Below are 25,764 nucleotides of genomic sequence, written 5' to 3'. Positions count from 1 at the left end.
AATAATATTGTCAGTTCAGATTATTACATTCAACTTATTATTTTCTCGGGTATTTTCTGGAATTCGTCGAACCTCCCTTCGAAATCCGGTATCCCCAGATAGATCTGCTATATAGTAAGTCTTCGATTAACCGAGGTAATGCGAACGAGAGCCAGTCGGATAAAATTGATATCCTCAAGTAAAATTATTGAAGCCATATCTGGCGTAGAAAATAAACTCATTCTATAACAGGAAACGTAAGTCGTTTCTTAATACATCTGAAATAGACAATTCGAATAATTTCAATAATTTCTTGAGCGATTCCTTAGTGGCAAATAGGTAAACTGGGAAGTGGAGCAAGAAGTCGTAATCGCAAGGAAACCGTAGCGCGATCCCTTTATCATTTCAGATTTCCCTTAGTGACCCGAACCCACAAAATCCGTGCGCGACAGGTTCCAATTCATTAATCTTCGTCCCCTTTATCGCCGTGGCGAGGAGGAGGTGAGAAAGAAAGGGGAACAGGCCAACCATAACGTGTACCCCTTAGCTATACAGTATCGCGCTTATTTTTTAGCCGTACTACTACTTTTATGCCTCCCCTGTTGTTTTTCGAGATAGATGATATTCCTCTTCTTTTAGAAGTAAATATTTTTTTCCTCCTGGCTATCGTAGTTGCCACGAGTGTTCATTTGGAATAATACGCATTCATGTATACTGATACGACCTTTAAACGACCTTGAGGTTTGAAATTTAATATGAAACTTGTTTTCGTTCGAGGCACGTGGTTCCAACTACAATTGTAGCATACGAATGTAAATCGACATGTTTACTATGAAAAATGCATTCAGATGGCAACTTATCGTCTTCATTATCATGACAATGGATCCTCGACAACGACGCGCTGTCTAATTGTAGGATTGACAATGACATTGTAATGCGCTCTCGATGAAAGTATATATTCTAAACTTGATCCCTGTATCTTCAAATTTTCATGGCTATTTCGAAGCATAAACGATTTATCAGAATCAGAAAAATTGACGGAGTTACGGAAGCACGAATACAGCCACCAGGACTAATTGCCACAGCTACTACTAGCGCCACCAGCGGAAAAGTTCGCGTTACCTTTTGTACAATATCATTTCATCATCTAATATCACATAATTCGATTAGATCAGGTATACAGAATCAAATAAAAACCTATGGATCGAATGAAGATATCAGCCAAATATTGCTCATTTATTGCGAAAAGAAAATATGGGTATTTAGCTCCATTTTATGCCACTTAGCCAAATGTTTACATCGTCAATGGCGCCATCTACTTTGCACGGTTGAACAAGCACTGACGCGAGAATAGGGGTCTGATTAACATACGTTTCGCATGCTCTTTATCCGTGACGCGGTCAGAGAAGGGTTCGCCAGTTTCGAGAGGAGATATTAGCATCATAAAGCAGAAACCGGAGAATTGGTTTCTGGCCTGGCGAGGCGGATACGCGTTTCGTGCGTGGCTGGCTGGGTCGATGTACACACACGATTGCGTTGTTCCCGGTACAACTCCATTCCATATTCACGTTTCGTTGCTCGGTGATTGCAGCGCCTCTGGCAGGATGGGAACGCCAAGGAAGTCATCGGACCCCTTCGAGTCGTTCATCGCTACGTCAACATGCCTGAGCAAACAGTCGAATTTTACAACGAGACCACTGGGGAAACCGAAATGGTGAGAATGTTTATTTCTTTTTTAAAGGGACACCACGTACATTGTTTTTACTAATCACGATTGATGATACTTCTCGCACGTCATCGTATGCCACCATTTAGGCTCTTCCTCGAACGGTATGATCCCAGCCCCGAGATAAAAGAGGTTGATTCCTGCGATAAAAACGCTACCCAATTTAAGTGCTCACGAGCGGATCCGATGGACTCGTCACTTTATCAAGACTTACTGTACAGGGTGACCCTTCGTGATCTTTCCACACCGTTATCTCCGCATCTAGTGGTCATTTAAGAGATGTTTCGGATCACTCTGTTTCGAGGGGGACATGTGTTTGGGTACCATAATCTTTGTCCACGTGTAGATGCTTTAAAGGTGACCTTCGTATTGTTTACAAGATTCACTTGGACTTACTTGTTTGTCAACATATACCTTCCCCAACTGAAATAAATTGAACTAAAACATACTATTACATTTGGAGATAACGACGTGGAAGGCGATGTGCCATCCTGTATTATCTAGCCGTTACGTCCACGCGTTTAGGCTAATATATGTATCTGAGGTTGCCCTGAGGTTGGCTGGCTGTATTCATCGATTTCCACTCGATTTGGCAGGTTCATGGCTGCCAGCCCGCCATGGGGTACAGTTTCGCTGCAGGAACGACCGACGGGCCAGGTTCCTTCGCGTTCGAGCAAGGCACCACCACGGCCAATCCTATGTGGAACGCGGTTAGAAATTTATTGGCAGCCCCCACGCCCGAGGACATCAAATGCCACAGCCCTAAACCCATTCTACTCGCCACTGGACGGGTAAGTTTCCCCCAACAAGATCATAATCGCGAACATTTGAGTTTTATATTCTTACAAACGAATTGCCACAGTCAGAAAGATTGACAGAGTTGCAGAAACTTGGACAGAGAGGCCCGGACCATGAAGACTATATAAGGAGATCCAACTCCCTACGAAAGTTACTAGAAAACTGTTATCAAAATCCCGAGCTTAAGTTAGGAATATTTCGTCCACTCGCAGCGCAAGTGCGCACAGACTACGATATATATTATATATATATATATATGTCATATGTGTATGTATTATCACATATATATCATAGTCTGTGCTCACTTGCGCCGCGAGTGGTAGAAATATTTATAACTTAAAGCTCGGCATTTTGATAACACTTCTACACTACACAGTTGGAACTCCTTATACAGTCTTCATGGCCCGGACTAATAGCCATGCCTACTACTAGCGCCGCCAGCGGCAAAGCGACGAACCATAAACCTAGGAAATTCGTCGTTCCTCCATTCACGGCGCTAGGAGTAGCTTGATTAAATTCATTGTAAAAGATGATCGTAGAGTTAACCTGTTGAACTGTCCAGGTGAAGACCTTTAGATTTATCAAGAACGTTGTTGTTTTCCAGATGGTTCTGCCGTACGAGTGGCAGCCAAAAATTGTGTCAACGCAGGTGGCTCTGATTGGGAACGTCCTCATCGCTGGTGTCCCAGGAGAGTTCACAACAATGTCCGGAAGAAGATTGCGACAGGCCATCAGCACGGTCATGAACGACGTCGCGTCCAACGACGAAACCTCCATTATAGTGGCTGGCCTCTGCAATAGTTACAGCGATTACATCACCACGCCGGAGGAATATCATGTAAATCATGGATTATATTCTTACCTCCGCGCTTTGCATCTTTCTAGCGGATAAGTCATTTTCCAGTCGTTAAAATCGATTAAAGTAGACGTTCTCAAAGACGTTTGTCAGATTTGAGGTCATGTCGTGAATGTTGGACCACGGCTGATCGATTGTTACTGGTGAAAAGTTATATTTGTTGGTTATAGTTACTGCTAATCTCAATTTATGTTTGTTTTTTAGATTCAGAGGTACGAGGGGGCGTCCACCATTTATGGGCCACATACGCTCACGATTTATCTGAAGGTATACCAGGATCTGGTGACTGCTGCTATTCTTGTAAGCATTAGTACAAATATGACTCGTTGCTTTAAAATCGTGATCGCGGTAGAAACTGAAAAACCCGGCGACAGATGGCGCTAGGAAGATGGGCCTATTAACCTCTGCCGGATCCTCAGGAGTTTTGTTTCATTGCACGTAGCTAAGCAAATGCAAAATAACACTGATACCCTTATAAATAAAATTCAACCTGTCTCGCGAACAGTCCCAAATTCTTTCCATCTCCTAGCAGTACACACGTGTTCTAAACGTTGAAGAAACTTCGTTATCGCTTCAGGAATCTCCGGTGGACCCTGGTCCAGCACCCCCCCACCTCAGAAAGAAGAATCTGCTCACCTTTGTGACGCCAGTTCTTTACGACACGCCTAAATGGGGCCAGAATTTCGGCGATTGCATCAAACAACCTCAGAGACTCGCCTCGCCAGGGGATATCGTCACGGCTGTTTTCGTAAGTGACCATCTAGAACTCTTTATTTCGTGTTAGGACACACCAAACGACGTCCGTGACCCGGTCTGACCTCGTCAGTTGTATAAAAGGGTTACGCAAGGACTCATAATCGAAATTGTACACAGCATTGCGTGCAGTTCCATTTCGAGAACATCGTTGCAACTGGTTTCGCGAAACGAACGATTTCTATTCGTTGTACTATACTAAACTACCGTGAGACGTAATGGAAGCGCTCTGTACATCAATGAACATCGCTGAATACGTTCATAGAGGCGTCAAAATTATTTATCGATCTTGCAACGACGAATACAGCGCGTAATTGGACGATCTCGTTTTAAATCGCAGTTACGTGAATTATTATATTTTTTATTGGAAAAGAGTCGCACGTGTCCGATCATGCGGAAATTGTGTTACTTGGAGCTTGCATTCAATTATGAGTTTTTATAAAGGTTGACATTTTCTAATGCATCGTTCGTTAATATTTATGCTTGGTATTTGTTAATTTCTTGGACAGATTTCTGGTCATCCACGTAACAACTTGATGACGGAGAAGACGTTCCTGACTGTCGAGAGGCTATCCGATGACGAGGTGTGGGTGCCAGTGGCTACAGATGCCAACTGGGAGACCAAGTATGGATCTCTTTCTGTTTAAACGCGATCCGTAAATGAACGATTGGAAATACCACATTCGAAATTCATTTAAAAATGGAATCTCGATTAAATTTAATCATACTTATCTCAATAACCGCTCAGGTTGATCCAAGCATTATTCATTCGCGTTCGCATACATCTGCGAAATCGAGCACTGTCTCGAGTATCGGATAAACAAGTAACGATATCCATTCCATTGGTGTCATCGATAACAGGTTCGAATGGAAGAGGACATCGGTGGTTCTTGGCGCGAGTCAGGTGACCATTACGTGGCAAGTCCCAGAGGGCATCAAACAGGGTGAATATCGTATCAGGCATAACGGCTACTACCGCTACATCCTAGGCGGCGTTTTTCCGTACTACGGGGTATCGAACCACTTTCAGGTAAGTTAAAAAGTCTCAAGAAACTCCGAAGTACCAGTACAGCTTCTCTAACCTCAATAAACCGTGAGCTACGCGGTATATTAATTGGGTTGGTAACGTAAGACTCGGTGGCTTCGTTATTTTCCAATAAAGATTACTTGATTACGCAACGTTCGCTATTTTAAGTCCAAAAGTTATGTTCATTCGAGCGCAAAAGATCGTTTTTGATTATCTTGATAATTAATTTGCTTTGTTTTGTTGCGAAACTATAGTTTACAGTAATCTAAAATAGAAGTTTACTTTCTTTGGCTTATCTTAACGCTGTTACTCATAGTTGTGCGTTTCAGGTGGTTCCTTGGCCGGATAATCGCGGACAACGCTACTACGAATGACAGCCCACGGTGCTTTTATCCTAAACGAACTGCTTACGCTTAACCTGCCACTGAATCCGCTTAGATTTAGTCGCTGGGGCCATACGACACACGGTACCTCGTGTTATCTTTTGTACAGCTGTGTATATTGATCTCCTTGAGCCGAGGCCGCGGCTTCGGGTCGAAAAGGACACGCGTGACGTGTCTTGTCGAACAGATATATTAAAAATGTGATCGTTTATCGAATATAGCAAATAAACCAAGACCTACCGAACCATTTCGCTCCTTATCCGCATAGCAAGTTCTTCAGAGAAGAGCGTGATCACGAAGATTCGAGTTTCAGAGTGGACAGGACTAATTATCGTGCCTACTACTAGCGCCGCCAGCGGGAAATCGACGAACCAACCGCTAAGTTTAGGTAACTCACGAATGTATAGAACGAATACTCCGCGAAATTGGCATTTTCTCGCACGAAAAATCCTGGAACCGATATCTCCCGTCTCCCTTGATCAATAATCCTGTCTTAAAGAAGTCTCCGTTTCTCGTAACGCCAGACTTTACGACGCAAAGTTCATTTCGCGGCAGTTTGCACGCGTAGACGGGATTCCCCTGCATACAGATGAGTAAAAACTTTCCACATGAAAGGAATCCGTCCTTGGGAATCCACGAAATTTTGGAATTCTCGTCAACAGCGTCGACTTTTATAGTGACCCTAACTTAGGGCGTCGGAGCTCGGAAAGTATCGAACAGTGGACTGAGATTAAAGAAAATTCAGACACTCTGTAATATGCGAGTGATGGATCCTGGAAGTTTTAATACTCTATTACGGCGATCGTGGGAGAAGAAAGGAGGAGCGAGGTGCTCGTTTTAAAAATTAATCAAATTCGTTCGATCGAGTATCAGAAAACGGAATGCAATTCCCTTGAAAGGAACCAATTCCGAGGAACGTCTTCGTTGATCCCTTCGTTTTGAAACACGGTCACCGCGACTACGATAACTTTTTACTCTGCACGCGAGCCTCGTGGTCCGGAGAGCTCGACTTTTAAATAAATTGATTCGTTTGGTATGGAAAGCTACAGTTCACCGGCAATCATGCGAAAAATTTCCTTTCAGGTGGATGAAAAATAACGGTAACCCAAATTAACCACTTTGCATCTGGAACACTTGGTCGTTTATTCATTTTAATCATGTAGAATTTACGTGTATATGTAGAGGGTTATCTCAGAATTATACATTTTGAAGCTCAGTGGTGTGCCGTACTTTCAGTTAAAAGGTAAAGTACGATTACGGTTGTTAACCTAATCTCGCTAACCATAAGAAATTTGTCAGCCTCGAGTTCAAAGACCTAAGCGAATAACAGCGAGCCAAGGTCAGGCAGAATTTTATCGCAGCTCATTAAAAAATATAGGTTATTAACGTGTTCCTCCTTGCCCGCGTAAACCTAAACGAGAAAATAACAGAGGACATAAAATGCAGTAAGGAATGCGGTCGACGGTCGAGCAAAACAGACGAATACATTTACGAGGTACCAATTAAAGGTATATCCGGTTTCTGTCGAAAGTATCTCACGGCAACCAGCATATCGTTCCCGGTACTGGACCTCCATTGCTTTGATCAGACACCAGTTCCACTCGAGCACCCTAATTGGACGTCTCTGGAAACCCATTTATGGGAATGTAACGATATTTGTTATTAAGGAGCGTCAATTGTCGCAAGATCATAATCGATCCGCTCTGGGACTCGTATCAAGATATATAATAACGTCATGATTGATTCGATTAAAAATATTAGTGAGTTAGCAACGTCACCTATATTTACCATAAAAGATATTGGAAACGACCTCGACCATCGATTTTCCTCGATAAAATAACAAAAGACCCGACTTCCATCAACTCTCCACCTTCTTTCAAAAATGTATTCGTACAGGGATTAAAATATAACACCCTCTGAAATCCGTTGACAACCATAAATCAAATGGATCGACCCGCATCTACCATAACGTAACTCTGTCGCTGGTGAGGTTGTTTCGACGCATACCATCCCTGGCTGCTACATGATTCGATGAGAGAAACCAGAGGAGAACAAGGTCTGGATGTCGAGGAGAACTTGCACCGTCATCCACGAGTTAAACGACGCGGACCGAATTCGACACTTGTGAACAGAAACCGAGAAAGAGAGTCCTTGCTTTCGGCTTCTTCTTTCACAGCCAGGCGGATAGAATTACGCCGAGGAGGATGAGTCCGCGCAACCGAGGGTAGTTCCATACGTGAAACGAACCGAGAACTCGGCGAAAAGGGGTTGCAATGTTATCGAACGTTTCGGGGGATTTCATTCAAGCGTCCAAGATCAGTGAAATCGACTTCGAACAGAGAACAGTGTAAAATACTCTCGGTAAAATACTCTCTCAATAGTGCAGAGTAGTCTGTCGGTAAGACTCGGTAATGTAGAGCACTCTGTCGGCGAAACAGACCTCTCTGTTCATTCAATTAATTCAAGCGTCCAAGATCAGTGAAATCGACTTCGAACAGAGAACAGTGAACTTCTCCGACTGGATTTATTGGCGCAGTCGGTAAAATACTCTCTCGATAGTGCAGAGTAGTTTGTCGGTAAGACTCGATAATGTAGAACACTCTGTCGGCGAAACAGACCTCTCTGTTCGGTAATGTAGAACACTCTGTCGGCGAAACAGACCTCTCTGTTCGGTAATGTAGAACACTCTGTCGGCGAAACAGACCTCCCTCGATAATGCAGACCGCTGCGTTGGTAAATCCTGCGTCCCATCGATACTACAAATTGCATTGTATTTAAGAACATGCAATCTATTGCTCAACAAACTCACTGGAGTTAGTGTAATAAAACAAATAAGAAACCAACACAGGTGATGTTACTTCACATTTGCAGAACAGAGGCATGCATATAACCACTACGACAGATGGACTTTGACGTCTAATATTTATACCATGCAAATAACTCGGTTTATTGCATCGAATGCGCCAGGATCGTACACTACCTGTCGACGGAAACCGCGATCGCATCTATCATCGTAATTATTCTGCACCACGATAGGTTAGATTCTGTTGACCTAGTGATACAACCTACAAGCGTCACATGACTAAGATTTGTCGCCATTATTGTAGCTAAACGGTCACGCGAATGCCGAAGGTGACTATTACGTGCTTTGATTGTTTCTGAAACGACGGGAATCAATGGAGAATGAACTGCGTTAATATCGGTGGCCTTTATCTCAGATGAATCCCATCAATCCGAGGTAACTACCTCATCCTATTCATCTGATCTGTCTACATATGGCGAGTCACTTGTTGTACTAAACGTTTAAAGAATGTAGTACTTCGTCGATAAAAGTATATGGTGATCTTGAGATTTCTTCCTGTGTCTCCACTCACAAGAAAATTCCTGCCACCATGTTACGCATCCCTGGATACCGTAGAGCTTCTATGGAAACATGTTTTACTTGAGGATAAGTAAGCGCTCCAACCTCTACAATCGCCAGGGATCTAGTAGGATGCAGCAAACACGAGAACTATAATTTTAAGCCAAGAACACATAGTCTGGCGTCTTCTTTAGAGCCTCTGGTTTAACAGTCTCTCGAACTATTGCACCCTTGAGGTAATTAATCTCGTTATAGAGACATTTTAGAACAACGCTTAATCCCTTGGCTTACTTAGCTCAATTTCGGGGCTGACAAGGAGACCCCAATCGACATTCGTTGCTAAGTAAGTCTCATCATTTATTTTCATTATTATACACAATCATAATCCATCACTTATGACAGTACAGAAATTAAATCTCCCGTTTCCACTCTCTGCGGCGTTTCTTCATCTCGACCACCATCTCTCCTCCGGCACTTCAATCGAAAGAAAAACCATCTACGGTAACGCTTTCTTCAAACGACGTTATTACAAAGAAACAAAGAAAAAAACAACGTCATCTCCAATCGCCATTTCTCATTACAATTGCTAATGAAGAATGGCAGTCAATTTTTTCCCCCGAAACTAATGTCGCGATCTTCGTAAGTAAACATTCGACTTTCACAGTGGGACGGATTAATTCCGTTGATATGTTGAATCCTTTCCTGCAAACGATCAGAGGATGCACAAGGGAACAGAACTCCAAACTTGAGTCGTAACCAGAAGAACAAGGTTTCAGATTTGCATGAAATTGAGGACAGTCTATCGCTGAGGATCGGTAATGCAGAGCAGTCGATCGGTAAGCTCACTCTGCAGATAAAGGCAAAACGGTTCGTCGGTAAGGCAGATCGCTCTGCTGGGTAACGTCGAACGCTAGATCGGTAAGATAGGACGACTTGTCCTAATTGAAAGAATTGTAAAAACAATTCTTTAAAATTTAAATAATAAGGTGCAGTTTTGGCAATGTGTTTTTCTTATTATTTATACTATTAGTTAACTACATATGCAATGACAGAAGGCTAAGGTGAGGGAAATGCATACAAAAAAGAACAATACAAATTATCGAATTGAAGAGTAAATAAATTATGCAATAAATAAAATCGAATCGAGTTTAATGGATCATAAACTTTTTATAAAGTATAAATAAATAAGGAGTATACGAAAGGAGGATAAGTATAAATAATTACGTTAATTATAATTTTGTTTTAAATCTTTACTATGTGTAACTTAAAAATCAATATAATACAGGGTGAAATAGGTTTTTATGAGCATTGACAATATAACTCATCATTGATATCTTCGTCGCTGGCATAATCAATATCCGCACCTTATTATGTAAATTTTAAACAATTGCTTTCCTGTTTACCAACTTATAACGATATTATCATTTTTCATGTACTTTGCCACCATTCTGTCTTCTGGCAATTGTTATCCCGGCTTTTTAAGCGATAAATAATATGAAATCGAATTCGCCAGAACTGCACCTTGTCATTAAAATTTAAACAATTTTTTTACAACTTTATCGACTTCTGGCAACATTTAAGCCCCGACCTAGACTTCTGGCAGTAGCTTTACGCGATTTCTACAGTTAAAAACTATAACATGTTTGACCGCCCGCCTACGCTTCCAGCCTCGGGAGCGCCTTCTGGCTACAGCGCTATGGTCTTTGTTATCTAGTAAGGAGTGTTTTTAAATACAAATTTTCGCTGCACCTTATCATTCCTGATTTTCGTAGCCAACTGTTTCGATAAATCCTGGTAGAAAGCAACGATACAGGGTACGTACTTTATCGATACGTGAGCACAGAAATAGTGCCTCGAATCGCCCGAGTATCCACGTGCCGAATTGCCGCACGCGCTTTTGTCTCATCCACATAATAGTCGCCAGGTTAATGTGTTAAGCACGCACGGCGTAGAGGGGCACGAGCGCGAAGACGCTCCCGCGAGCAAGAGATGCGCAGAAGCGCCGCCGCTACCCTGTGTCGTTCGGAGCTTTGTAAACGTCCTCAGTCGTGATTCGCGCGCCAGAGGTGTCGGTCGTAAGTTCCCCGCGAGGGAATCGAAGTTTTCGGAAACGGTCGACCCTGTCCCCTGAAACGGGTCGTCCCCCAGGCGTCCCTGATGGGCGGTGCGTCACCAGACCCGGCCTCAGCGGTGAAAGTTCGTTTACCCCGTTGAATTTAAGGAGCTAGTTCCTTCAGAGCGAAACCGGTACCGGGGCTAGCCCTTAAATGGCGAAAACAAGTTCGCTCACCCCTCCACCGGACAATCCTTCAATCAGCGTCGTAGATAATGCGATCAATCGATGCGATCGAACCCAGCCAGCAGAATCCGAACAATCACCGCGATGAAAGGGGTTGCCCTCTGATCAGAGCTGTCCAAGCACCACGCGGAACAATCCGTCCAGAATGGACGACCCTATAGCCTCGCTCATGCCTGGCATGTCCAACGTGACGTACCCCGATCTCCAAGACCACAGCCAGGACTCGTTCGGTCTCTACAACGACACCCACCCCGAGGACTCGTTCGTAAGCAACCACCACCCGCCCTACAGAGACTCCCTGTACATCGTGGTGCCCGTCACCATCATCTACATCTCCATCTTCGTGACCGGGACGATAGGGAACATCAGCACGTGCATCGTGATCGCGCGCAACAAGTCCATGCACACAGCCACCAACTACTATCTATTCAGCCTGGCGGTGTCCGACCTGTTGCTGCTCGTCTCCGGCCTGCCGCCCGAGATCTACATGGTCTGGTGCAAGTACCCCTACATATTCGGCGAGGGGTTCTGCGTTCTGAGAGGCCTGGCGGCCGAGACGTCCGCGAACGCCTCGATCCTCACCATCACAGCCTTCACCGTCGAGAGGTACGTGGCCATTTGCCATCCGTTCCTGGCGCACACCATGTCAAAGCTGACCAGGGCGGTGAAGCTGATCCTGATCATCTGGCTCGTGTCGCTGTCCTTCGCGCTACCCCAGGCCCTCCAGTTCGGTCTCGTCCAGCACAACGTGAACCCCAATATAGTGATGTGCACCATGAAGAGGATCATAGTGAACCACTCGTTCGAGCTCTCCACGTTGCTCTTCTTCATGATACCCATGAGCCTGATCACTGTCCTCTACGCGCTGATAGGATTGAAGCTGAGGAAGTCCAACATGATGAAACGCAGCCACGGAAGCGAGGAGGGTGGCAGCTGCAGGCACCACCCTGGCAGGTCCTCGAGGAGAGTCTTGAAGATGCTTGGTAAGTAGCACGGTGTTTCGATTACGAGTTTGGGGAGTGGGAGGTTAGGGGTTGTCGTGGGAGTGATTGTTCCTCTTTTCCTGACTGACAAGCAAAGCTACTAGGGTACGTAGATTCTCATTAGGGGTGTGTTCACTCTCGTCGTTGCTCCGAGAACTCATCTAACGACGTGACAAGATTTCGTAACCCTATTATGATTAATTTCTAAACTGGGTCAGTGGTTGCAAACGTCCTCAAAGCTGCAGACGTTGTAAACACGAAGTTTCTCATCGGGGGTGAGTTTAAGCTCCCTATTGTTCCTGCAAATGACTCGTTGCAAAACTATGTATCATGCACCGGTGTCTCCGTCGCGATGGTAATTTGTACATTAGGACTATGGTCGCGACCGTTCGTAGGGGCTATGTACCCTGATGTACGTTGACACGCGGGGAAGGGCTTCATCCCTTGTCGCTGACAGAGTTGTCCTCACTCCTGATTGAATTAATACGGGTCTGAGCCTTCCTCCCGTTGGATTCGGCTGATAATCAGACCTGACAAAAATCTTTTTCCTTTGTTCATTTTTTCAAAGAGATTTAGAAATGATCTGAGATTTAGAAGTTTTATTATGTAAGTCGAGATGAATGGAAACGGAGTTCATCGCTTCTTTTGTTCGCAGCATAATGTTATCGTTCGGTACTTGGTGTCTCTAGATTCTTTTTCCTCTGTGCACTGGAAATTTAATACGGGGATCGTATAAAAAGCGAAATGAATATGAAAGAGAGTCAATTTCGGTTTGTCGGGGGTGGAAACGGAATTCGTCTCTTCCTTTGTCTCGCAGCATCGTATTATTGTTCGGTAGTTACCGCTTACCTTGGACTCCCTACATTCTTCTCTGTGCTTAGGTAAACACGATCGTTTTCATGAGATATTACCCAAAAGCGAGCGATTTTCTTGCCGCGCGTCGTCTCCGAAATTTTATTCCCGAAAGACAACGGTTGAATATTAAATTTGAAAAGACGCTACCGGTCCTGGTTCGCGAGTGCCTCTTTAGCGAACTGAAAACAGGATCCTCGTATGCAAATTAGGACGCAAATATATATATAAAATATTATGAATACATATATATATATATATATATATAATATTCATATAATATATATAATATATATATATATAATATTCATATTATATATATATATTCATAAATATGAATATGAATAAATTTATGAATAACAATGTGAATAACGCGTTAATAACGTATACGTGTTTATTAACACAACTATAATGTTTTTTATAATAATAATAATAATAACAACAAGGATTGTTTTATTTGCATAAATTACATAATTTTTGTAATTACCCATTTGGTTGGAGTGAAAACGATTCTTTGTGGGATAGTAAACAATGTAAGTAAGTGATTAACGTTATTCAATGAAGAGTTAATTATAACTAAAAATGTGAACAACGCGCTATTTATAAATGTATTCATATTCATATTTATGATTCATATTTATGAATATGAATAATACCCCCATCTCTGCAATAGTTTAAATAAAATAGATCGAATAACGAGTATATTTCAAGCTTCTGAAGACGGATTCCTGTACTTTTACGCAGGAAAAAAATGAAAACGATTATGTATATTAGTCGAGGTCAGCAAAGGTAACATCCTGAGTTCCCATGACACATATTAAGTAGGCTGTAGTAAAACAGGCCGAGCCATGGTATGGCGCCTCAGGATATCGTTACGTACAGAGACTTCACTCTGTTTCGATATTTCCATCAAACATCTCCTCCGTGACATTTGCCCTTTCGAGCGGATGTGGCCGCGGCCCATTAATAAAGTTTTTACTAAGAAACTAGGGCGCGTCGCGGGACTGATTTCCACGGAAAACTAGGAGCTACGTGCCTCTACGCATCTCCGCATACGGCAGCATAGGATTCATAGAATCAACTCCCACTACCGATTTTTAACCGAATTCAGAGTATATAAACCGATGCGTTTTGCATCTCGGGGGCTCATTTTCTTGAGGACACGTTGAAGTTACGTCGCACTATATCTTAAACCCGCGAGGCAAGATCGGGAGAAATCCCGTTCGAGCAAAGTAAAGCAAAGTAAAGTTCGGGTGATAGTAATCAGGAAGAAACAAGACGCAGACCGTGTTACCTCGTCGTTAGATCGGGAAGGATCCCCTTCGAACATAGTCGTGAAACGTTTTGGTAAATACTCGTTCTATTGTAAACGTGACCCCCGCATTTCAACTCGGTACGTAACTTTGAGAGTAGGAATTAGTTTCCGCGATATATATACAGAAAACATTTATATAGTCCTAATTAAACCTTTGAATACATACATAGTTTAGTAGAGTAATCCTAACTATATTCTTCAGTACCTATCCTATTGAATTATTAAATTAAGGAGACCCACAGCAATACACCTTTACCGCTCGAGGTGTATTGCATAGTAGAAGTTACGAGGCCCCAACTAACAAATCCTAGTGGCAACCCTACGTTAGCCATACGTAGGCGCGTCCACGACAACTTTCCAACCTCCTAGTGGCAACCCTACGTTAGCCATACGTAGGTGCGTCCACGAAAGCACATCCCTATTAACAAAATTGTTCAAACGACAACTATCCTCGGCAACGCGGCCGAAACAAGCCTCACAGCCCTCGGCTCGTAACAATATTATACAAAATTACGTTATCTACGTAACGAACGGGATACGGTATAAATAAATTGTTTATTCAGCGGGATAACTGTGATTCAAAAACGGATCCTGCATAACGCAAAGGGTATCGGTCCTGAGGGCAACCCTAACGGTCTCCGAGGGGGGTCGGGCCATTTTGCGTTTAAATAGACATTACTATTTGATCGCTGTACGCAATTACTTTCGCTATTGATATAACCGAAGACAGTAATTACAGAACTGTCGATTTGCTCTCCGTCGAATCACCTAACAGAGTATATAAACGTCGCAGGTAATCTCGGCGACCTTTAAAGCGCATCGGAAACAAGCGTACCTTTAATGACGCCGTTACACGATTTATGACAGCACGATGCAGCAATAACTGTCGATGCCAACCACCGTCATCGACCGTATGGATTTAATTAAATGAATACAATTATAAGTTCATAAACAGCGAGTGGGGGGAGGGAGGGGAGGGAATTAATGCTGAGTGAAAACAGATCGGTTGAATAACTCGATTACTATTCATTTTCTAACGGCACTTTCGCGGGCAGCGATTGATCGATTACTCGGACGATCTTGGATGCTGTTAATTTTTTTAATCCTAGTGATGCGTCAAGGACATTTCACGGTCATTCGTTTTCTGTTAGCAGAACGATAGGTTCGTTTCCCTCAGGGGCTGTAGCAGTATTTGTAGCTACAGTACGGGCTTAGCAACCCCGAGGTACCCGAGCTAGAGGGCCAACGGGTCCCAATAAATGAGGAGTAAGAGATACTGCAAACAGTATTAAAATAACGCAGGAGTCATGATAAGAAGAATGGAAATAAGCCAGTAACGAGTAGACTGCGGATCTTTATGCAAAATAAAATCTTCGCGAACGTGCCTACAAGAATTGAACCTAAATAGGAATTTATTTTATTCTGCAAATATTCTAACATGAACTTTACTTTCAATCTTTTTTATGTTCTTGCATATTGTTTGCATTTTGTAGTTTCTTGCACATTCAAATCTCCTATAAATGCATAAAGATCCGCAGTCTAGTAATAAGTAAGCAGCAGTGCAATAACTTTGTATAATAAGTTACGCACTTTAAATAGAAGAAGTTAGGCGGACTTTTTTGTTTGTTTGTTTGTTTGTTTTATAATGGGAGCTTGTTAGGCGGACGTGGTGGTTCGATACGGAAGGTCATCAAAAGTCACGCGAGGAACGGTTACGGAAGACAATAGGTGCTTTTAGGAGACAGATGTAACAGTTCGGGAATGTGTTTATTTATGTTTCAAGTTCTAATTCAAGTGTTCGTGATGGCGATCTGGAACGACGGTTGTTTGCTCTGAAACAGTTTGATATGAATGTTATTTTCGTCCAGTGTAGCGCATGATTTTACAACGTACGGATCTTTCATATCGTTAGCGTCCTGCGATTTCGGGGCGCGCGAGTCTTGCACGAAAAGTGCTGGTTTCTCGTTGGAATTAAAAATTTGTATTATTCGAAGTCGTTGGAAGGTGAAATTGTGAAATTGTAAAAAGTGCTAGGTTTACGAAGCAATGTTTAAATAAACGAAGTCGAGTTATTAAAATTAATCAGGAGGCAAATATGAATTTATACACATAGGCTTGTTTTTTTTTATATGGATACAAGTCAGCAGAAGCGGTTGGAGAAAAATATAAACGGTTCCTATGAAACCCTGTGAAATTTGAAATGGGTAAAAATGACCGTAAAGCTGGCGTTAATAATCTAATGAAAATATATTAACTCGATAGAAAAAAAAGATTAAATGACAGGAAATACTTGTTCGTCCCTTTGTATCATTTATCGTAGGAGAAATAGTTGATTTTTCGAAGACATGCGGTCCATCTACGCGCGATTCAGCCTTGATAAGGTACAGAGGTATCCCAGATTGTATTAGCCTGATAAACAACTGCTTTGCATATTTCCCATGAAAAGATACGGTCACAAATCGTGCGATTTATATTCGAATCGGTGGACGCGACAAATTGTCTCGTTTATAGCCTATGCGTCGCGCCATATTGCCACGATATCGCGATGTTCCCGTTCTTTGGATGCCCTCAATTGATTTCGTTCGAAATCGATCGGCCCGCGTGAAGACAACGTGACCTTTCATATGTGCAACGAATCCTTAAAAAAACGAATATAGAGATTTATCGAAAAAATCATAATCGTTTTCTGCCAACCTGAGACTCGTAAAATTTTCTACAAAATTCGAATTTTGTCACAATAACTAAATTCGTTGATTTAACATTTCACGTGGCATTCGATTTTGTAACAACCTCCAAATTCAAAAATCGCGTCCAGATTTATTTTCATTTATTTCTCACCCTTGGAATAAATTCTTTTCGTTACCTACAACAAAACTCGCGGACCTTTTTAAATTAATTCCTTTAGTTCCTTAATGAAAAATCCTAAATAAAAATGTCACCCATTTCCGGGTGAGAAAGTATCTTAACAACAACCCCAAAAATCACTCGAAACACTCGCTTCTCCACCTGTCGATAACTGGATTTTATTTTATTTCGTTTCCTTCAACCCCTCGTGCCGCGAGCCTTGGTATTCGGTCGATCAGGCGTGGAAATCACAATCGAAATCGTAAATATATCCACGCGTGCTCGTCGCGTGAGATATCGACAGTTGGCGAGACGGAAATTCGTTTTAATTGCGTTCCAACCGCAAAACGAGATGCAGTCGGCCTGGAATGTGTCATTCACATTTGAATAATAAAATTCATAAATCGAGATTCGTTCTCTCATCTCGCGAAGATGTTGGCAACGTGAATAAACATCGTTTAAATTAAATGCAGATTGCATAAAAAGAATGGAATGCAGATCGTATAAAAAGAAAGGAACGAGTTAAACGTTTAACCTGTACTTTATACATTTATTAAGAGAGTATTCGTATTTGTTTATTTTGGTGCATTGGTTATCATAATTCAACATTTATTCGTCTCTAAATAAAGCCACATGGGAAGATTGTACCTTATTGAAGTCGGTATTGAAATACAACGTTCCAAATGAAACGTCGAATGATGTATCGGTTCGCGAGAAACTAATCCGGGATGAAAATGACGGTAACTTTTGCTTTACTTCGATAAAGTAATAAGTACCGTGCGCATCAACACGTGCGATGCTTTTTCAATATCAAGACAAAGTTGCCTCGATCGCTGTCTACGCGTGGATACTGCCCATAAAAGTTTATCGTTAAAGTGTAGCGTCTTTTTTCGTAACGAGGCGACTGTTATCGGTATTTTACATTATATATTTATCGACAGACGAGACGTAACTGTTCAAATCTGCATAGTGCTAGTAAAACAGAGATTATATTGAATAAAATTTACATTTAACCTTATCTAATACATACTCAATGTATCTCAGTAGACATCGCTAAGGCCTAGAGCAGCTATGAAACTAAATAATATCATCTAGACCCAACGTGAACAATAATACCAATAAAATAATACCAATAAAACCCATGGAGATCTAACGTTACCACTAGCTAACACATTCCGACCTAACCTGACCATCAGATTCCTCACCTAGGCCTAACTTGTCCACTAGTTACCTCGTGCAGGTCAGACAATATCATCTAATCCTAACCTGACCAATCAAATTCCTGAGTCAAACCTATCTTGACCACTAGTTACCTGGTGTAGACCAAACTTCATGAATTCGAAGAGAATCCAGATCCTAATTGGTTTAATGCATTACTTAAACACTATCCTAATCTGGGTATGAACTACCTCTATTCGTTAACCCAAGTTTTAAGAGTGCACCAAACCTAACCGGACAATCCGAGTTCCGGAACTGGTGTTCTCATTGAGTTCCGAAGGAGTTTTACACTCCTCTTCTCTGACAAGGAGCGGAAGCAGAGATTAATTCTGCGCATCCTTCAGCAGACAGCTTTTAACCCAAGTGGGTACCTTCTATCAATCTTTCAGGTAGCATCCTGTATCAGAGGTTCACCTAATCGATCGCTTTCGATTGTGCACTCCTCCAAAATCGAACGAAAAATGTAGAAAAAATGATTTGCAGAATTAATTTACAACGAACTAGTGTCCACTGGTGTCCTTGCTGACAATTCCATTTAGCAAACCCAAGAGGAAACGTTATCCCTCCATTCCCCCAACTCCATCTCTTCTTGAACCGTCTCTCCTCTACGTCCTCCTTCCTCGACCCCATAATCCCTTCCTGAGGCCTGCGGCGCAAGGGAAGACCATATTCGGCTGGGTGGGACCAAAAGCAGACTATCTAAGTGAAAAGTTAAAGGGGATGTAATAAACGTCAGGGGGAAAGTTTGCCGTGCGTATACCAGTCGGCAGCTAACTTCGTCTCCTTCGCTGAGTTTCTCATTAATACTATAACAGGTTGGCCTCCATAAACAACCCCATAACACTTCACTCCCTGGGCTCAGCTGGCTCGAAACCATCCCGCGAAGAAAGAATAAATGAATAAATTGTACCGCGATTCTGTTACACCCGCAAATCCAAGACCCACTCCGACAGAAGGAAGGTTAATAGGATCTAACTTGAATGTAGTTCCGGACTTCCCCTGCCTAAACAAGCTTAGCACTCTCGAGGGTACTCCACCAATCTGTCCCACTGATATTCAAACCAGATTTTGCGCAGCGATAGGGCTCGAAATACTGAAGCTAGTCTGTTGGTAACGTAGTCCATTCTGTCGACGAGAATTGGCAATGTAGAGCCCTACTTGATCAAGGGAATTATCGACAGAGTGTTCTAAATTGCCTATAATGCCATCTGTCTTACCTACAGAGGGTTCTACATTGCCTACAATGCGACCTGTCTTATCCATTGAGTGTCCTTCGTTACCCAGACGGAAATTAATTTCGAGATTAAATAGTTTCAAGGGGAATAGGCATAAAAGTGTTGCTTTGTTGAATTTAAAATTAGATCCAGGGTTAATTAAATCCATTCATTATCCAATTGTATCACGTAGGCTCCAAGTCACCCAGCTGACCATCAGTCGGTAATTTCATTAACCCACTTGTGCTTCATTTAAATTCTTTAACCTAAATAAATGAGCTGTAATCGATTTATTTTGTATGCAATATTACGAATCTAATTCTGTCTCGAGTTATTTATCGTAAAAGAATACTTAATGGAGTAGAAACGTGGCAATTTCACCTTTGCATATTATTTATACATCTAACTCGCAATGCCACGGCCAAGACTCGCGGTCAGTTCTGTTAACTTGGCGATTATACATGCGTATGCAGACACAGCTCGTGGAAGTTTTGTGATTCGGAAACGACGCCGGCGACTATGGCACCATGGGATACGCACAATGGAATTCCACGGTTTCGAATTGAGGAATTGGTTTAGTACGTGTCGAAGGTTGCGAATAAAAAAGGCTCTTTTCACTACGGAACTCGAGCGTAGTTTTGAGATTGCTTTCTTTCAATAGTACATAATCTTAATCTTCTAAAGTCCGTTGAACGCATAACGTCCATTTCCTTGAAAATATCGAGCATTACTCTGAACGGAATTATTAATACTTTTAATAAAAGGCGCTTGCGTGAAATACAACTGTTTGAACTTTTTTACAGAGAGGAAAGCTTCGCCAGCTTTCCTCAAATTAATAACGAAGAATCTAGAGAGAAAGTTTCCCAATGCAATTTCTTCTCTATACGGGGTGTATCTTAACATCTATTTGTAAGATTCTCTCCGCGGATTGGGGACACGAAACAATGGAAAGAATCCGTATAAACATGTGCCCTGTTTGACCTTCTTCTCGAGCGGCCATTTTTCTACCTTGACAATAATTCAGCCATGATATCGAAGCGGATAACCTCGAAAATGTTCCGCCTGAAATAAAGAGAAGTACACGAAAGTACGAGGTTAGATAAACCGAAGGATAATTGATGATATATCCCGTAAAGTGGACATTAACGAATCGTGTTAAAGGATAATTACTTTATTGAAGCGAGTTTCATGCTTTCTTGGCAAGGGAATCGCCCATTATTTTATTGCGAGTTTATTTATTTTCCAAGGATGACTGTAGGAGAATCAAGAAGTAAAACGAGAAGGACGAGCAGAATTAAGAACGAAATTGTGTGTGATACGATTCATTTTATTGGATACCTCGACTGATGTAAGAATTTTAGCCCCATTGTCTTGCAACAATCGGGGTCTACTGCATGCCGTCGTTATTTTCAAATCAACAATGGAATATTCTTTAAAAATGGATTGTTTTCGTAGCACTTATATCACGAACATAATATTACCTCTGCAAGTGCTGAAAAATAAGTAGTATCAGCGATTATTATCACCCCAATTTAATTAAATGCTAAGGCGATCCTAAGAACGAACTGTAAAACAATAAAACGAAAATCTAAAAGAACAGACAGGGCAAAAGAGACATGAGAAGTGAGCGTGCGAGGACATTAAGATGCGTTTATTAAACTCATAAGAATACAGTATTATAAATAAAGTAGGACTAATATTAAGGAAACAAATGTAAATATAGTAAATATCCAATAAAATGTAAGAAACTGTTAACAGTGGAGTGCAAGGCAGGCAGTAGTCCTGGGTACTATAATAAATCACATTACATTACATTCTGCAAGTGCTGACACCTACTGACAAAGTCAAGAGCCATCATGGTAGCGCCTGACTTCATTCATAGTCATAGTCGACAAAAATGTCCCGTGAGGGCAGTTAACCTTAATGGGACTATAAAAACTCGATGAAAAGTGTTGTGGAAGCCATTTCGCACATTTTCATGGTAAGCGCGGCCCCAACATCAATATTCCGTGGTAATTTATCAACTCCTTCGAGCCTATCGTCGATAAACGCCAATCGGTGATGAATGTATGGCCCAACGACCACACAGACGTGAGCTTTAATCATCGAGATATTGCAGTGGTACAGTCTACTGTTAATATCGCGGAGCAATGTTACGTGGTTGAGCAAACTTGAGTCGATTCTTGTTACAGCAATAGGAAAACGAACTGAGAAATGAAAGCAACATGGAGGGAAATTAATTACTTCGTCACGTTACTTCGTAACGTATATAAAATGAATACTAATAATGTCAAATTAAATACGAGTCCACAACCTAACCCGAAAATAAATTCTCACTCTATCATACATATAACCTTAAATTTCGAAGGATGGGCTTGTTTTACGTTATTCAAGTATTTCCTAATTTTAAGTGAGACCTAGTCCAGACTTAACTTTAAATTAGAGATCACTGTGAACCTAGAGTTTTCTTTGATACATAACCTTAAATTTTCAAACATCGGGTAACGTCATTTGATTATACGATCGTCCCATAATTTTTAGTAACGCATATACCGGACCGTTCACGTCGCGTTTCCTGTTTAACGATCGCTATAAAAAGTAGCCTGAACGCGTGACCTGTCACGGTAGGAAGTTCAAGACATTTCCTCTGGGAAGCGTCAGAGGCGCTATCTGCAAACATAACTCATCCCTACTGTCCCGGAAGGAATCGTTTCCGAGTGTACACGAATTTGTCAAGGTGACTTCAAACGTGTCTAGGAAATTTGCATTAAGTAAACAAGAATTTGCGCGCCTCTACGCGGTATTTAACTATTGCCTCACTTCGGAAGTTTGATTTCCATTACGTCGCCCGATTTACTAACTTCGACGTCTAAACAAGATTTTAGCGTCGCTTTGAACTTGCTCGAGGGTATTTCACGAGTTCGTGCTTCCGTTAGAAAATTAACTGCAAGTTAAGATTACTGTTTACTACATAAAGGTACTCTTGGTTTTGGGGCTCGAGCGACGGTCGAACGGTTTTTCAAAGTGGAAGATTTATACGGGGCTTAGAAATTTAGGAAATGAATCTTCTTGTACGTATTATTTTTAATACTTGAAATCTCTAAATTTCCTATAAACGTGATATTGCGAGACACGTGAGATGACCCAGGAAATATCGTCCGTGACGAATGGCAAGAATTTACGTCACGACTCGAAACTAATGGCCGCGAAAGAGGGAAAAATTTCTTGACTCTCTGATCGCTGGAACTTCCGCTCGGAATAAATTCGTCCCCATTCTAAAACAACAGAATGAAGAATGATCGTCGTATCCGTGAAGAATTTTTTTTTTTTGAGAATTTAATTGAGAAAAAAATGAAAAGAAAAATGTCGATCATAAATAGTTCATTTAAAAGAGGTTTATTCAAAAGTATAACTTAATCGTTCGATTAATTCATATTCTCGCCAGAATACATTTTATCGAATAAGACGAAAAATCAATTTTTCTTCGTTTACGAACTTTCGAGAAATTGTTGCCACCGTACAGATGATATTTCGTGGGTGACTTTTTTATGCCGGTGTCTGGCAGCCGAATTTACCTCCCGCGTAGCGAATGATTAATAATCAAGGAAACCTATAGGGTGTTCGAAAAATTACGGTTCATTGAGAAACGTATCCAGAAGAACGATTGTTTGATTAATATGGAATTTATCGAGTTAACCTCGAGCCTCTCGAACCAACTTCGAGAAGAGGTCACGATCTTTGATCATGGCAATTCTACGGTTCGGGTGTGGGCCACGAATTTACAGGAGCTTTCTATCGCGTCATTCCCTGCGCCAACCCCGGTTTCGTTAATTAATTAACTCTCCAAGTAGAGGAAAGTCGAGACACGTTTTTGTAGCTGACGCGAGGCTTCCTCGGCAGCTCTTATTCGTCATTGGACGATACATCGAGTGCTGTTAACATTTATCGACGTAATAAAAATAATATTTCTAACTGTGCCTTTCAATTTCGCGGATTATAACTCGTTCCTTGTATTTATCAGTGGGAATTAATTCCGGGCCGTTCTAAAGTAAACTTATCATTTATTTTTAAGGAAAAATTATGCAACTTTTAATTTTTCAATCATTCATCTATTTATTCATTTATTACAGTTGTTCTTTAGAACACGATAAATAAAGCGTATTATAATATTGACACTTTCATAAGGTAACCCTGGTGTAAATACTTTTTTAGTTTTACTTTTTATTTTTTTTAATGTAAATGCAATCCGGAAACTGCAGTTAATTCCACCGAACCACAGAGGAGCCACCTTTGATTACCCGCTTCGCAAACACATGGAGAGCTTTCGTGAACCATAAATCTCCGCTTAATTGCTTCGTTAATGAACTTGGCGATTGCTCCCGCGACACAGAATCGAAGCAAGTTTTCCCTCAAGTTTTTCCCACTGTCAGAATTTCACGGCGAATGCATGGGACGTGTCTTCTGTCAGATCTGAAACTTATTTAAAGTTATACATTTGCAAGAATTTTTGAAAAATGAGTTTACCAGAAGTTCGTAAGAGATGAATTCATAAAAAATTTAGTAAGAAGCTTATAAGATCGAGAATTAATAATCTTTACTTAACTCTTGACGAGAAAATGTTGATAATTACCTGAGAGTTACTAGACAGCGAACATTTTTATAGGGAGGAATAAAATTCTTTTAATTAGTTCGTTGAGCGTGAAACTTCAAAGGTCGCGTGGAATATTAAGGCTGTTCTAGTTTCGTTAATATTATGTCCAGCAACTTTTACTATAATTCAATTACTAGAAAAATTCTTATTTTTAATATTTTATTACTATAAAAATTCTTGTCTATAAAGTTCGCGTGGCATTTGAAATAAATACGTTCGCCAGTAAACAAAATTTTTCTGAATGAGGGATAAAATAGGAATTCGTCTGGGAGGCATCTGGGAATTATATTCATAAAGTTCATGGTAAATTTAGCCAGCTACCGTACAAAAATACTCGGTCCACACAAAAGTATCAACAACACAGGAATAGACCGATTCTGAATATCAAAAAACGTATTAAATTCCTATTTCGGGAGTGTATTGCGAGAAAATAGTATCGAAAGAAGAAATAAGGTTCTACGATACAAGAAAAGAATAAAACAGTGAAAATTCGTAACAATAATATTTTAAAATATACTTTAAGTAAATTCGAAAGGCAAACATTAATAATATCTATTAAAAGTAGTTAATAATTTTCCAACAGATTATTCTTTTTCGGAAATAAAACAGTCTCAGTCCTTTATGACATCTTCGCTCGATAAGACCAGCGAGAAACATGTTCAGCCACTGCGCCACCTAGGGCCCTTTCCCTAAATTACCCTAACTCTGTTACAGTGGCAGTGGTGATAGCGTTCTTCATCTGCTGGGCGCCGTTTCACGTGCAACGATTGATCGCCATCTATGGTACGAGGCCGGACCACATCTCCTCGAACAGCAAATGGATAGAATTCCTTTATCTACTCATGACCTACATATCCGGCGTCCTCTACTACGTGTCCACGACGATTAACCCGATTCTCTACAACATCATGTCGAACAAATTCCGCGTGGCTTTCATGGTGAGTAACGCTATTTTTCCAAGATGAACGCAGTCCGAGAACAAGCGCAGTGGACGGGATATATAGCGCGGTCGTTGCGAACAATTACGCGTGAAAATGACGCTAAACCCTCGGGTGGACGGAGTAAAGGAACACGGGACGCGTTTGCGTCTACTATTTGTGGTCGCTGCGAAGAATTACCACGTCGTGCATTGCAGTTTATGGCGGAGTTGACGAAAGGAGTCTCTTGGGAGCACACCAATTGTCCTGTCGTTGGGAAATTTGGTCGTTGAGAACTCTACTCCTTGTATTTTGACTGATTATTGAGTTGCTCAAGGTTAAGTGGCATTTGTTACCAAGTAAATGTACAGTAGAACCTCGGTTATAGAAGGTAATAGAAGCTAGAGGGGCTACAGGAAGCTAGAGGGTGGTGGACTCAGTTACTGGGGGCTAGGGGTTGCTAGGCTCAGCTATGGGTGGCTAGAGAGTGCACTGGGCTCAGGTACAGGGGACTAGAGCTAGGTAGGAGCCACTAGACTCAGCTACAGGAGGGCTAGAGGTAGGTAAGAGGTACTAAACTCAGCTACA

At 41.5% G+C, this 25,764-nt stretch overlaps 2 protein-coding genes across 5 annotated transcripts in view; both read left to right on the top strand.

Moving 5' to 3' along the window:
- The window catches only part of LOC128879715 (neutral ceramidase), a 30,688-nt gene extending 24,925 nt beyond the window's left edge, over positions 1-5,763 (top strand). For all 3 annotated transcript variants that reach the window (XM_054129122.1, XM_054129123.1, XM_054129124.1), the window contains exons 8-15: positions 1,571-1,693; positions 2,302-2,496; positions 3,108-3,341; positions 3,564-3,659; positions 3,937-4,107; positions 4,622-4,737; positions 4,974-5,142; positions 5,469-5,763. In XM_054129122.1, the coding sequence (XP_053985097.1) occupies positions 1,571-1,693; positions 2,302-2,496; positions 3,108-3,341; positions 3,564-3,659; positions 3,937-4,107; positions 4,622-4,737; positions 4,974-5,142; positions 5,469-5,513 (1,149 nt within the window). In that variant the 3' untranslated portion in view covers positions 5,514-5,763. The remainder of the gene's footprint in view (positions 1-1,570; positions 1,694-2,301; positions 2,497-3,107; positions 3,342-3,563; positions 3,660-3,936; positions 4,108-4,621; positions 4,738-4,973; positions 5,143-5,468) is intronic.
- Positions 5,764-10,978: 5,215 nt separating this feature from the next.
- Positions 10,979-25,764, top strand: part of LOC128879394 (pyrokinin-1 receptor-like) — a 21,507-nt gene continuing 6,721 nt past the window's right edge. For both annotated transcript variants that reach the window (XM_054128484.1, XM_054128482.1), the window contains exons 1-2: positions 10,979-12,165; positions 24,974-25,197. In XM_054128484.1, the coding sequence (XP_053984459.1) occupies positions 11,328-12,165; positions 24,974-25,197 (1,062 nt within the window). In that variant the 5' untranslated portion in view covers positions 10,979-11,327. The remainder of the gene's footprint in view (positions 12,166-24,973; positions 25,198-25,764) is intronic.

The sequence above is a fragment of the Hylaeus volcanicus genome, chromosome 7, assembly GCF_026283585.1.
Source record: "Hylaeus volcanicus isolate JK05 chromosome 7, UHH_iyHylVolc1.0_haploid, whole genome shotgun sequence".
Taxonomy (NCBI): domain Eukaryota; kingdom Metazoa; phylum Arthropoda; class Insecta; order Hymenoptera; family Colletidae; genus Hylaeus; species Hylaeus volcanicus.
This window is presented reverse-complemented; position numbering and strand designations above follow the sequence as displayed.